This window comes from Natrix helvetica (genome assembly GCF_964273705.1).
Source record: "Natrix helvetica genome assembly, chromosome: Z".
Lineage (NCBI taxonomy): Eukaryota > Metazoa > Chordata > Lepidosauria > Squamata > Natricidae > Natrix > Natrix helvetica.
The window spans coordinates 135,579,659-135,592,756 of NC_138554.1; the positions used below are offsets into that span (position 1 = coordinate 135,579,659).

At 40.7% G+C, this 13,098-nt stretch overlaps 2 protein-coding genes across 3 annotated transcripts in view; one reads left to right on the plus strand and one right to left on the minus strand.

Moving 5' to 3' along the window:
• Positions 1-7,219, minus strand: part of GORASP1 (golgi reassembly stacking protein 1) — a 31,673-nt gene extending 24,454 nt beyond the window's left edge. Inside the window, exons 1-2 of the mRNA XM_081970182.1 lie at positions 7,031-7,219; positions 3,680-3,760 (exon numbers count right to left, since the gene is read on the minus strand). Coding sequence (XP_081826308.1) covers positions 3,680-3,760; positions 7,031-7,093 — 144 coding nt within the window. The 5' untranslated portion in view covers positions 7,094-7,219. The remainder of the gene's footprint in view (positions 1-3,679; positions 3,761-7,030) is intronic.
• Positions 7,220-7,561: 342 nt separating this feature from the next.
• Positions 7,562-13,098, plus strand: part of TTC21A (tetratricopeptide repeat domain 21A) — a 75,900-nt gene continuing 70,363 nt past the window's right edge. Inside the window, exons 1-4 of one of the 2 annotated variants that reach the window (XM_081970197.1) lie at positions 7,562-7,627; positions 8,333-8,462; positions 9,419-9,532; positions 12,429-12,595. In XM_081970197.1, the coding sequence (XP_081826323.1) occupies positions 7,601-7,627; positions 8,333-8,462; positions 9,419-9,532; positions 12,429-12,595 (438 nt within the window). In that variant the 5' untranslated portion in view covers positions 7,562-7,600. Of the gene's footprint in view, positions 7,628-8,332; positions 8,463-9,418; positions 9,533-12,428; positions 12,596-13,098 lie in introns of those variants that run through there. The other variant, XM_081970198.1, reaches the window with a different exon arrangement.

Consider the following 13,098-nt stretch of genomic DNA (forward strand, 5'->3'; position numbering starts at 1 on the left):
CAATGCCCTTCCTTCTCCTCCCTCCAAAGCTTTGCCAAAAGGGGCAGCTTGATTGTACCAAACAGGTTTCAATACTCAAAAGCTCAAAGATGCCCTCAAGCAAAGATGCCGAGAAAATGAGGAACGAGTCCTCACCCACATAATAAGGTTGTCATTTCAGTAACCGTTACAGGTAGTCCTCGACTTACAACTATTCATTTAGTGACCATTCAAAGTTGCAACAGCACTGGAAAAAAATGACTTATGACCGTTTTTCCTACTTATGACTGTTGCAGCATCAGTCATACTTTGGGTGCTTGGCCACTGGCATGTATTGAGGATGGTTGAAGGGGTCCTGGGAGTATCATTTGCAATATTCCTAGGGAGCTTCTGACAAGCCAAGTCAGAAAAATCCAGATTCACTTAATGACCAAGATTCACTTAACCACTGTTGTGGCTCACGTAACAACTGTGGCAAAAATATTTTTTTGTAAAATGAGGCATGACTTATTTAATAGCTGCCTTAGAAATGGAAATTTTGGGGTCAATTGTGGTCATAAGTTGAGGATTACTGTATTGGAAACTAAAGCTCATCCAAAGAACCCTTGAAAAATGTTTGTTGCCACTGTATTAATTGTAATTATACGTTTATTATTGAGTTTGATTTAAAATTGTTTTTATTGGGGGGTTTGCCTTGGAAGTGTTAATCCTGGAAGTGTTAATTTCTACATCATATTTTTTAATTCTCTAAGCCAGAGAGAGTTAGTGAGAAAGAAAACAAGTAAATAAAATTAATGAAACATATAAAGAAAAGAAAGTTATGTTAATGGTGGGAGAATTTCACTTCAGCTTCTGGTCCAGAGCTATTTCTCATGCCACGATTAAGTCTTCAGAGACAGGTAGCCATAAAAATAGGATTTTGCTTTCTAAGAATACATTTTAAAGAAGAAGAAAAAGTTCTCACCCAATTCAGCTGCATCTCAATTCGCATTACAAGTAGTTCTCACCTTACAACTATAATTGAGCCCAACATTTCTGTTGCTAAGTGAGACCTTTCTTTAAGTGAATTTTGCTCCTTTTTACAAACTTTCTTACCACCGTTGTTAAATGAATCATTGCAGATGTTAAATTAGTTAACACGGTGGTTAATTGAATCCAGCTTCCCCACTGGCTTTGCTTGTCAGAAGGTCACTAAAATGGATCATAAGACCCCTGGACACCGTAACAGTCATAAATAGGAGCCGGTTGCCAAGCATATGAATTCTGATCATGGGATCATGGGATGCTGCAACAGTTGTGTGGAAAAATGGTCTTGGGTCACTCTTTCCGTTGTAACACTGAACAGTCACTAAACGAACTGTTGTAAGTCGAGGACGACCTGTATCTGCTATGAAGACAAGCACTGCACTGCCCGCATCAAACTCTTAGCACCTGCATGGGGAAGGGACCGAAGGGCTGCAAGCCCAGCTTTTGCTTCCACAAGCTGCACCTGATGGCATGAATGCTTTTCAGTCTCAAAGCTACCAAAAGGAAGGAAGAAGCAATGAATCCAGACCTTCCTAAAACCGGGCCGCTAATGGCTGCTTATACAGCAACCTCTACACGCAATTTCCCAGCAGGTCAATTTAGAACAAGAGTTCTGGCCATCGTCTCCAGTTCTGGAAAGCTGATCTAAGAAGGGGACGTGTTTGGTAGATCAGTTCTTCATGTCATATCCTAAAGCAGGGGTGGAGAAGCATGGCCCTTTTATGACCTGTGGCTCAGGAATTCTGGGTGCCTACCAGTCATAAAGGGGCCATAATTCCCCACACCTCCCTAAAGCAACTGGCTAAATTCCTGAGGTTTCTAAGATGCAATTGAGTTGGTGATAGGGAGCAAGAGGCAGGCTGCACCTACCAAGGCTGAAATTTGGTCCAAGGACTTCAAGTTGCAAACTCCTGCTTTGTATTATTTATATACCCATTCATTCCATATTTGATTTACTTTTTGTATTCATGATGTGCTTTACACAATCACGTATCAATACATCCAGAATGGAATAACAGAGTTGGGAGGGACCTTAGAGGTCTTCTAGTCCAATCCCCTGCTAAGGCAGGAAACCCTATACCATTTCAGATAAATGGTTGTCCAGTATCTTCTTCAAAATGTACAATGTTGGAACATTTACAACTTCTGGAGGCAAGTTGTTCCACTGATTAATTGTTCTCACTGTCAGGAAATTCCTGCTTAGTTCCAAATTGTTTCTCTCCTTGATTAATTTCCATCCATTGCATCTTGTCCAGCCTTCATATGCTTTGGAGAAAAGGTTGATCCCCTCTTCTTTGTGGCAGCCCCACAAATATTGGCATATTTCTATCATGTCATCCTTAGTCCTTTTTTTCATTAAACTAGACATACCCAATTCCTACACTATGTTCTTCATGTTTTAGCCTCCAGCTCCCTAATCATTTTGCTTGCTCTTCTCTGCACAATTTCCAAAGTCTCAACATCTTTTTTATATCATGGCGACCAAAACTGGATGCAATATTCCAAGGATGGCCAAGACATTATAAAGTGGTATTAATACTTCATGTGATCTTGATTCTACCCCTGTTATTGTAGCCTAGGATTGTGTTGGCTTTTTTGGTAGCTGCAGCCAACTGCTGGCTCATATTTAAGTGATTGTCGACTAGGACTCCAAGATCCCTCTCACATTTACTATATAGAGCCAGGTACCACCTATCCTGTGCAGTTGGTTCTTCTTGCCTAAATGTGGAACCTTAATTTTTTCATACTTCTTGCTTTTTTTTTTACAGTAATTGTATATGGTGATCCTTATTCGGTCATTTGCTTATTGGTTGAATTGTCTACTAAAATTTCCCAAAACAGCAAAGTTCTGCTTGATTGCAAATGCTATCAGAAGACTCCCAGGTTTGATTGTTAAGCTGATTAAGGATACTGAAATGACGTATCTATCATCTTTACAGGTAATCCTCAACTTACAATCATAGTTGAGCCCCAGATTTGTGTTGATAATCAAGGCACCTGTTGAGTTTTGTTCTTGTATTACAATCGTTATTGCCAAATAAATATAGTTAAGCAAATTACTGTGGTTATTAAATGAATCACATGGTCATCAGGCAAATCCAGACAGACAGACAGACACACACACACACTAGCTTTATTTGTCAGAAGCTGCTGTGAAGGTTATAAATGGTGATCACACAACTCTGAGACACTGCAGCTGTCATAAATATGAGTCACTTGCCAACTACCGAAATTTTGATCATGTCACTATGGTCAGAAGGATGAAAAATCATCATGTCACTTTTTTTCAGTCATCAAATGAATGGTTGTTAAGTCTACCTGTATTTTTTTAACCTACAGATTCACATGTCATTATTAATGTAATCTGCTTCTTCTTGTACAGTTTTTTGGTCTCTGACCATAACCTGTTAAAACTAGAAGAATCTCACACGTAATCCAAAGAAATAGAGAATGTCTGTTGAAGATCGCTATCTATTAAGAGATTTAAGAGGAGGAAGCCCAATTGTGGACATTATCTGGGAGTGAAAGTTGACTGGAGCAATTTACAATTTCAAAAATAAAGTCAGTTGAACCACCAAGCGATATTTGCAAGAACACCGACACAGGCAAGTGCACACATGCGTGCACACACGCACACAGATACAGAAAACAATGGCTTCTCTTAGCTATTTACCAGTCTGGTATGTCCTATGGTAAGTATGAAATCAAAAAATGGCTCCAATCCAGCCTGCTGAGCAGGGGAATTTTCTTGAATCTGCAAAAATGGCAAAATTGACATATTGTATAAAATTGAACATCAACATAAGAATGCACTTCCTAAAGAAAGTCGGATGCTTAATGCAAAAAGTGCCTGAAATAAGTCTATGTACAGATTAACCATAAACATCTATTAATAACTGGAGGAGTTTCTTATAATCTGGAGCCCCAAGACCGGAGCTGCCCAGCTCACAATTTGGAGAAGAGTCATGGTGGCGCAGTGGTTAGAATGTAGTACTGCAGGTCTAACTCACTGCTCACTGCCAGGAGTTCGATTTTGACCAGTTCAAGGCTGACTCAGCATTCCATCCTCCCGAGGTTGATAAAATGAGGACCCCGATTGTTGGAAGGGAGAGCAATGTACTGACTCCAAGCCGTTTAGAGAGGGCTGTAAAGCCCTAGGAAGAGGCATATATGTCTAAGTGCTAGTTCCTTGTCCCAGAGACAAGATCCAAGGCAATTAAAAAGGAGGCCAGGTCAGGCATCATCTCCTTTCATAGCAAGCTTCTTGGGGAGTTCACAATTTTGAGATTTTAATTCTTTTGCAAGAAGGATCTCAATTTCTCAGACTTTGGGTTAAACATTCTCCACAGAACCTCAGCTCAGTCTCAACATACACCCAGAGAATGCATTTCTGAATATTTCCTTTGTCAAGCTTGACGTCTGATGTATTTGTGTGCACACCCAGCAACACGGAAGGGCTTTGACTTTGCAGAAGCTTAACTTCTGAAAGCTACCAAGGAGAGGCAACATTGTCCCCCCCTCCCCACAAGTTAAACATCTCATACCAAGACCTCGCCCAACACCCTCCCTTAAAAAAAAAAGAACAATTACTTCTACAGTCATGACTCATAACTTCTGCACACAATATTAAAAAGGCACATCACTAATCTTGCAAAGACTTAATCATTCTGATCCACCCAAGCTACAGGATTCCAGTCATCCCCAACCAATTTGACCACCGGGATAGAGGTTGCAGAATAATAAATGTATTCAGAGATACATTCAGTGAGGAAACAAGGAGACAGGACATCCATACCATATCAAGGATGAATATTTATCCTCGATATCCATTCCTAAAGACATTTTACCCATGTAGTTGCCTCTATTACCATTATCCATGTCATTTTCTCATCTTTTTCACCTCATACTTCCTACTAGATTCTCCTATTGGTATATTACAATTATCAATTACTTGCATCTTATGATTTATGATTGTGTCATGATTCATGATCTATGACTTATTACTATGTATGTACCCTAAGAGTTTATAAACCAGAGACAAATTCCTTGTGCGTCCAATCACACTTAGCCAATAAATAATTCTATTCTACTTCATTTTATATCATTTTTATTCCACTTTCATAAGTAACTCAAGGTGGCAAATATATGTCTTCCTCTTTTCTGCACAACAACCATCCTGAAAGAGAGGGATTAGCCCAAAGTCACCCAGATGGCTTTCTGGGACTCTTAACGCCGTTTCCTGATTTCTAGGTCACTTTAACCACTACACCAAACTGGATATGGTGTGATGCTTCCAAGATATTAACAAGTTTAGTCATGTTTTATTTTCACCAATGCAAAATTCACCCTTGAAGCTGAGATGTACTTTTTAACAAAAAGGACAAAATAGCCCAAAAAATAATAATTAGATTCTACACACAGAAGATAAACAGGCATGTGGCAACAGCTGTTTTAGGATACAGTTAAGTTCTTTTTATACAATTTTGGTGGGTTACTTTTTAATGCTATTGCCTTTTGCAAACTGCCTGAACGTTCAGCAAAAATCAACTGTGATCTAGAAATCGGCAATATTCCTCTCTACAAAGAAAATAAATAGTTAGCAATCGGAAGAGCAACAAATTGAGGTATCAGGTGGCAGGGCAGATTTTCTGTAATTATGAGCAAAGCTAAATGGCCCTGATGAGGGCTTGCATAGAAAACCAGCAAGGGAATTTCAGCTAGAGGGTCAGGCTGGAGAGACAGGAAAATACCCTAGGGGGTGACAGTTCTCAAACTCTTCCATAGAGCTCTCAAGGAAATTACCCAAGTGGCCTTAGGGAAAGCCATTCAGGGGGTTCTGATCTTTCTCATTTCTCCAGCTTTCTTCCTGGATCAGGTCTCTAGGGGACTGGAATCTCCCATTGAAGCTGTGTGATGGCTGCTCTTCTGGGACCTTTTTCAGATGCAGAACAGGATGAAAAGACTTGAAATAAGGACATCAGCCAGCAGTTTGGTCTAGTGTGGGTGTCAGCAACCTGTGGCTCTGGAGCCACATGTGGCTCTTTTCTCCCTCTGCTGCAGCTCTGTGTCGGGTTATCCCACCACGTTTCCTACAGAAAACACCGGGAGTCACAAAACCTGGGTAGGCGTGACTGGGGGGGGGATCATGTGACTGGGTGGGAGTGAGTGACATTGAGCTGGCCACACCCACCCATTTTGTGGCTGCCGGTGTTTTCTTTTCTGTGGTAAATAGGACCAAATGGCTCTTTGACAATTGCAGACCCCTCTGGTCTAGTGGTTAAGTCACCAAGCTAGAAAGCAAGAATGGCTGGAAAACAGGACCTGAGTTCAAGTACTGCCTTAGCCATGAAAGCCAGATGGGGTGACCTTGGGCCAGTCGTTCGCGCTCTCAGCCCAACTCACCTCACAGGGTTGTTGTTGTTGTTGTTATTGTGGTGGAAATAAGAGGAGAAAGCCTTGTTGGATATGTCCGCTGCCTTGAGTTATGTGTGTGTGTGTGTGTGTGTGTGTGTGTGTGTGTGTGCGTATGTATGTATATATATATATATATATATATATATATATATATATATATATATATATATATATACATACATACATACATACATACATACATACACACACACACACACATACATACATACATACATAATAGAGAGGGGATTATAAAATAAATAAATAACATTACACTCAGCCTCAAAGAAGGCGCTTCCCAAGATCCTTTCCCAGCTGGTTCCTTGCCACATAAAGAGGTATGAGATGAATGCCCATCATCCCCAGCCACTGGGTGAGAGCAATGGGTACTGGGGTCCATCAACGTCTGGGGTGGGGGGGGGAGAGAAAAGCTTCAGGGGGGCCAGCAGCGGCTAACCTTCTGTGGAAGCCGGTGCCCTCCTCCCCAGAGGGATTGGACTGATGCCCGTCCTTCCCACTCACTGGCTGGGGATGATGGACGCTGGAGTCCAGCTTCGATTTCGGACTGCCTACGCCCCACTTTGGCTCCCTCCAGGGAAACGCTGCTTACCCCATGCACATGGTAGCCCTGGGAGCCCCCATCGGGAACCTCGGAGCTGGAGCTCAGCCCCATGGCTGCCCGGTGAGAGACACCGACTCAAGCGCTGGGAGGAGGAGGAAGAGATACCGCCGGCTTCAACGGCTCCATTGCCGCCGGTCGCCAAAACGACACAGCTCGACAGCTTCCAACGCTGCAAGCCCTAGCGCGCATGCGCCGAGAGCGGAGGCCGCCGGGAAAAGGACAACCAGCGAAGCAAGCCGAGCGACGTCATGAGCGCCTCATAGGCTGCAGCGTCCGTCAGTCACTCGCCTTAACGCCCCCAACGGCGCTTAGCAACGAAGGGGGGGACGGGGAAAGCTGGCGTTTCGGATGCCGGAGAGGAGGAGGAGGAGGAGCGAGAAGGCGAAATGCGCCGCTCTCCAGGAAAGGAAGGGCGTGGCGGCGAGGAGGAGGAGCAACAGCAGCTCTTCCGCGATTGGTTGCTGAAGCCGTTCGCCTCGGAGCGGGGGCTGTTTGTTGGCGCGCGCTTTGTCGGTTAGGTCGGGCGTTGCGGTTTCGCTTCTCCTCAGAGAGGGCGTGATGGCTGTCGCGGACCCCCAGTCGATGGTAGTCCCCTCCACACACGTGTTTCTGACATAAAAACACAGTTATTGAAAAACGGCTGGGAACACTGGCCGTATTAACGGAGCGATGGCTTCATAGACTTTTATTAGGGGATTTTAAACTATGTTTTAACTGTCTTTTCTTATCTTCATACCTCCTCCATGTACGCGTGTTCGTTTATTCTGTGTGTGTATTGTCCATATTGTTTTTTATGTGTTTTATTGTACGCCGCCCCGAGTCCTTCGGGAGAGGGTGCGGCTAAGAAATAAATTTTTTATTATTATTATTATTATTATTATTATTATTATTATTATTATTATTATTATTATTATTATTATTATTATTATTATATGCCTTAAGGGCAATGCTTCTCAACCTCAGCAATTTCAAGAAGTGTGGAAAGAAAAGATGCTGGCAGCTGAAATCATTTCATAGGTTACTAATAAGCAGTCAAAACATACTAGGAAACAAAACAATATAAATTGCAATGATACAAGCAACATGGTTATAGTCGTAAATGGGAGGAGATAAGTACTAGGAAGAATGAGAAGAGTAATATAGTCTTAGTAAATAGTTTGACAGTGTTGTGGGAATTAGTTGTTTAGCAGAGTAAAGGCAAGAACTTGTGTCTAGTTCTAGTGTGCAGTGATGTAGTAACTTAGTGAGCAGAACCAAAATAACTTATCAACTCTTTTTTTTCATCTCAAGGCTAGAATTTTATACTATGCTCAGGAAAAATACTTCAACCATGTTATTCAAGCAACAAATATTGAACTGTCCAAACATGCCCATGATCCAGTGCTGCTATTTTTCAAGGGTCTTGGAACTTTGCTTCTGGGTAATTAGTGAAAATGATTGTTTAAAATGAATTAGTTGTACTGAGTAGATACTGTAGGATTACAATTAATGTTCCTGGAACAGAAATTGGAAATAAATGTGGAAGGAGTGTTGAAAAATTTGCGCAGTTTAGAAATATGATTAATTTGCATTCACAATCTGCCATTCCCTATGCAAACTAGTGTAAAGAATCAAGAGATCTGAACTAAAACTGGAAGTAAAATAAAATCTGCTTGGTTTAGAAAACAGATGGGTGGTATAATTTGATAGAGCAACTCAGCAAGTCAAAATTAATTTGAGCCAAGTAAGTAGTTTAAAAGATTTTATGAAATCAAATGATACTGAAATATCTCAAAGCAATAAGAATAAACATATACATTAAAAGTACACAATTCCAAAAAACTAAAAGCCAAATTAGCAATATAAATGTATCAGGTTATACATTGATAAATCATGAGAAAAATAAAAACAAAATATACAATACCAAGGATTGCAAAACAATATTAGATCATTTCCACTCAAGCGTAACAATTAAACCTATTTGCAGAGCTGATGTTGCATGAATTGTATTGAATACAGGATTAGCTTTGCTCTCCAAAATAATTATGTTTATAGACTTTAAAGAATAATAGAGTTGGAAGGGACCTTGGAGGTCTTCTAGTCCAACTCCCTGCTCAAGACCCTATACCATTTCAGACAAGTTGCTGTCCAGTCTCTTTTAAAAACCTCCAGTGATGGAGCACCCACAACATATGGAGGCAAACTGTTCCACTGGTTAATTGTTCTCACTGTCAGAAAAGTTCTGCTTGGTTCCAGGTGGCTTCTCTCCTTGATTGGTTTCCATCCATTAATTGTACTGGTTACAGGTTTAGCTTTGCCCTTCAAAGTAACTATGTTTATGGTAGTTTCCAAGTGAAATCTACTAAAAACTAAATTCATTGCTTTGGACCTTTACAGGCCGAATCCAAGAAGGCATCTCACTGCTTGAAAATGCCCAGAAACGACATGCTGATGTTTCCTTATGCTGCCTTCTAGGTCTCATTTATGCTCACAAAAGATGTGAAAATGTTGGTGAGTTATTATCCCACAAATTGTTTAAAATGAAAGATGTAGCATATTTTCAGGAGCTGTCTTGCAGTCAGTCAAATGAAAACCTGGTGAGGAAGACTTCTTTCTTTCTTCTTTTCTTCTCTTCCATTTTGATCCCTCAATTATAATGCTAAACTATGCAGAGGGAAAATAGGTTGGAAGATCTGAGAAAGACTGAGGAAAACATGGCCAAATAAATATTGAGTTTCAGAAAAAATAAGATGTAACAAGCAGTTATTTTTAAATAATAAGTATAAAAATTGAAAATAAAGGTCAAATCGAAGACTTATTTAAGAACATTACAAACACGAAGGAAATATTTTATGTCAAAAAAGCTAAAGAAAATATAAAGAAGAGTTAGTGCAAGAATATTACCCAAAATATCTGCAAATCAATTAATTGTACAATGGCTTGATAAATCAAAGACAAGTGAAAAGCTGGCCAAGAGAAGAAAGTAACTAGATATTGTCACTAATGATATAAGAATGAATTTATAGGAAGATGTCAAAGATGTTATTGAAAGACAATCCTAATGAAACAATACCCACAGTCACAAACAACTGGACAACAATAATCCAGAATGAGATGGAGTCATTCACTTCAAGCAAACCCTCTATTGAGAAACCATGTTAATATCTGCAATACTATTTAATCCTAACCTACCCTCTGTTGCCAGTGTCTCCAGGGTGACATCTGTGAGTGTCAATATACCTGCAGATACTTATTTTGATTCCTGCCAGGCTTCCTGTCATGTCTGATCTTTCATATTTTTCCAATATTTTAAATTTTAAAGGATTGAAGGAAATGAAAGCAATAATGTTCACAATGATTTTGTTTCCTGGAATAGATATGCTGTATAGTGATTTGTTTTTGAGAGAGAGATCTATGGTTATGAAATGTCAAACAATGTTGGCTTCTGTCCTCAGAATATCCACGAATATTTGACCATGTCAATTGCAATATCATAACTCTCAGTTTTTAACAACTTCATTAGGGTTCAGCTTATATAGCATGGAATACTGTTGATGTGGACAGTATTCATTTGGATTTACTTGACTGAGTACATATAATATAGCAAACTAAACACATACCGTATTTATCGGCGTATAACACGCACAGGCGTATACCACGCACCTTCATTTTAAGAGGGAAATTTCAGGAAAAAAATTTAAATTTCAAATAAAGAACTTTGAAGCAAAATAAGGGTAGCTCAGAACTTTTTTTTATTAACTTTTAGTCGGGAGTCCGGGGAGAGGAGAGACGGCTCATCCATTCTCTCCTCCTCTCACCCACACCCCGCTGTCTAAAGCGCTTCCTTTCGCCCGCCCGAGCTCTTCCGCGGGCGAAAGAAAGCATTTTAGTCGGGTGTCGGGGAGAGGAGAGACGGCTCATCCATTCTCTCCTCCTCTCACCCACACCCCGCTGTCTAAAGCGCTTCCTTTCGCCCGCCCGAGCTCTTCCGTGGGCGAAAGAAAGCGTTTTAGTCGGGTGTCAGGGAGAGGAGAGACGGCTCATCCATTCTCTCCTCTCGCCCACATCCCGCTGAGTAAAGCGCTTCCTTTCGCCCGCCCGAGCTCTTCCGCGGGCGAAAGAAAGCGTTTTAGTCGGGTGTCCGGGGAGAGGAGAGAATATTCAGCCAGTCTCTCCTCCTCTCGCCCACACCCCGCTGAGTAGCGCTCCATGATCCTTTTCTGTGCATCTGGCGTTTAGATAGATAGCCGGATGTTTTAAACGCCAGGCGCACAGAAAAGCAGCTGCTGTTGGGGCGAAGCGCTCCGTGATCCTTTTCTGTGCGCCTGGCGTTTAGATAGATAGCCGGATGTTTTAAACGCCAGGCACACAGAAAAGCAGCTGCTTTTGGGGCGAAGCGCTCCGCGATCCTTTTCTGTGCGCCTGGCGTTTAGATATAATATGTATATCGGCGTATAACACGCATACATCATTTGCCCCCTATTTTTCGGGGGGGAAAGTGCGTGTTATACGCCGATAAATAATATAGCCTTTTTCATTGTTTAAAAATAATATGATTTCCACTTTCTATGTGAAAGAAGGCACGTTGCAGTAATTCTAAGTATTCCAAGATTGTTTGTAAGATTTCTCATTCTGTTACTTGTTTGAACCAGGATTGGATACATATTTTTCTTCCTTTTGGAACCCTATATTGGTGCTATTTCCAAATAATCTTTTGATGAATATGCAAGATTTACATAAATTAATTTTGAAAAGTTTTCCAAAAAATATTGATTAGTAAGTTTTCTTTACTATTTTGAGATAGTTGACTAATGTAAGGGTTTTTTTTTTCATTTTCACTGGTTCCTTTGCTGCCATTTTTTACTTGAAAGAAAATATCCTAGGAGCTTCCTTTTGAATTACTTATAATACATGAAAATAAAAAAGTGGTTGTCTGAGGGACCATCTCTTGTCAGTCACATCTATCCGACCCACCAGCGGGGAAGCAAGGAATGTTGTGGGTCCCATCCCAATGGGAGATAAAACTGGTGGGATCCAGAAGAAAGGCTTTCTCCATGGTGGTTCCCTACTCTCTAGAACATCACCCCACACCCCACCCCCGAGATTAGAATGGCCCCCACTCTGACACTCTTCCGGAAGGCGCTGAAGACCTGGTTCTTCAAAGGGGGGCCTGGGGAACCCAGAGTGGGGTGGAGCCCATTAAGTGGCTTGTTTGTTGCAGGGGGTATGGGAGTTATATTATATTATATGATTCTCTCTTTTATTAGTTACGTTTTTAAATGATGTTTTTATATTCTTGTAAGCCACCTTGAGTCGCCATGTGCGAATAGGCAGCAATATAAATCTCCTAAATAAATAAATAAAGTGGAAAACAAGAATAATTGTCATCTGTTCTGTTTATCTTCAGATTCTTCTGCTCTTTTGGACTTAGAAACCAAGTTGAAGGAAGCACGGAAAACTGCTGGAAGCAATGCACTGTATTATGCAGGGATGTTTCTGTGGCTAATGAACAAGAATGATAAAGCAAAGGAGTATATTGACAAAATGTTGAAAGTATCTAATGGAGCAAAAGAGGTACAATGGATTAGAGCAGGTGGTTTCACACACCTGAACCCTGAAATGTATTTAAAATGGGTTTTAATTATTTTTAATATTTTGTAAAATGTAAACCCATAGGACATAATATGTTTCCTCAGTCTTTCTGAAGGAATAATTGGGCAGTTAGTCTTCTGTACATGTAAATGAATAGAATGGACTTTCTTGTCTGGTGCCTTTACTTACTGAAAAGCTTGTAGAAAATGCTCTTTGATGTTTGCTCCTGGCATATACTTTCTAAACAGCTTTTGAATTCTTCTCCAGGATTTATTTCTGAGCTGTGGAATATTGGCAATCTCTGAGAAAATCTCTTTTGGCCTTGATGAAAGCCTTGAGCGAGCTAGTCCAGAAGTCTTGACTATTCACTTCTTACAATCTTTGTTCCCACTGGATATTGGAAATATTGGCCAAATCCAGGAAATTTTGAAGAGTCTTAAATTAGCGTATTGGGAACAAAAGAAAGCACAAGTGATGGGCGGATA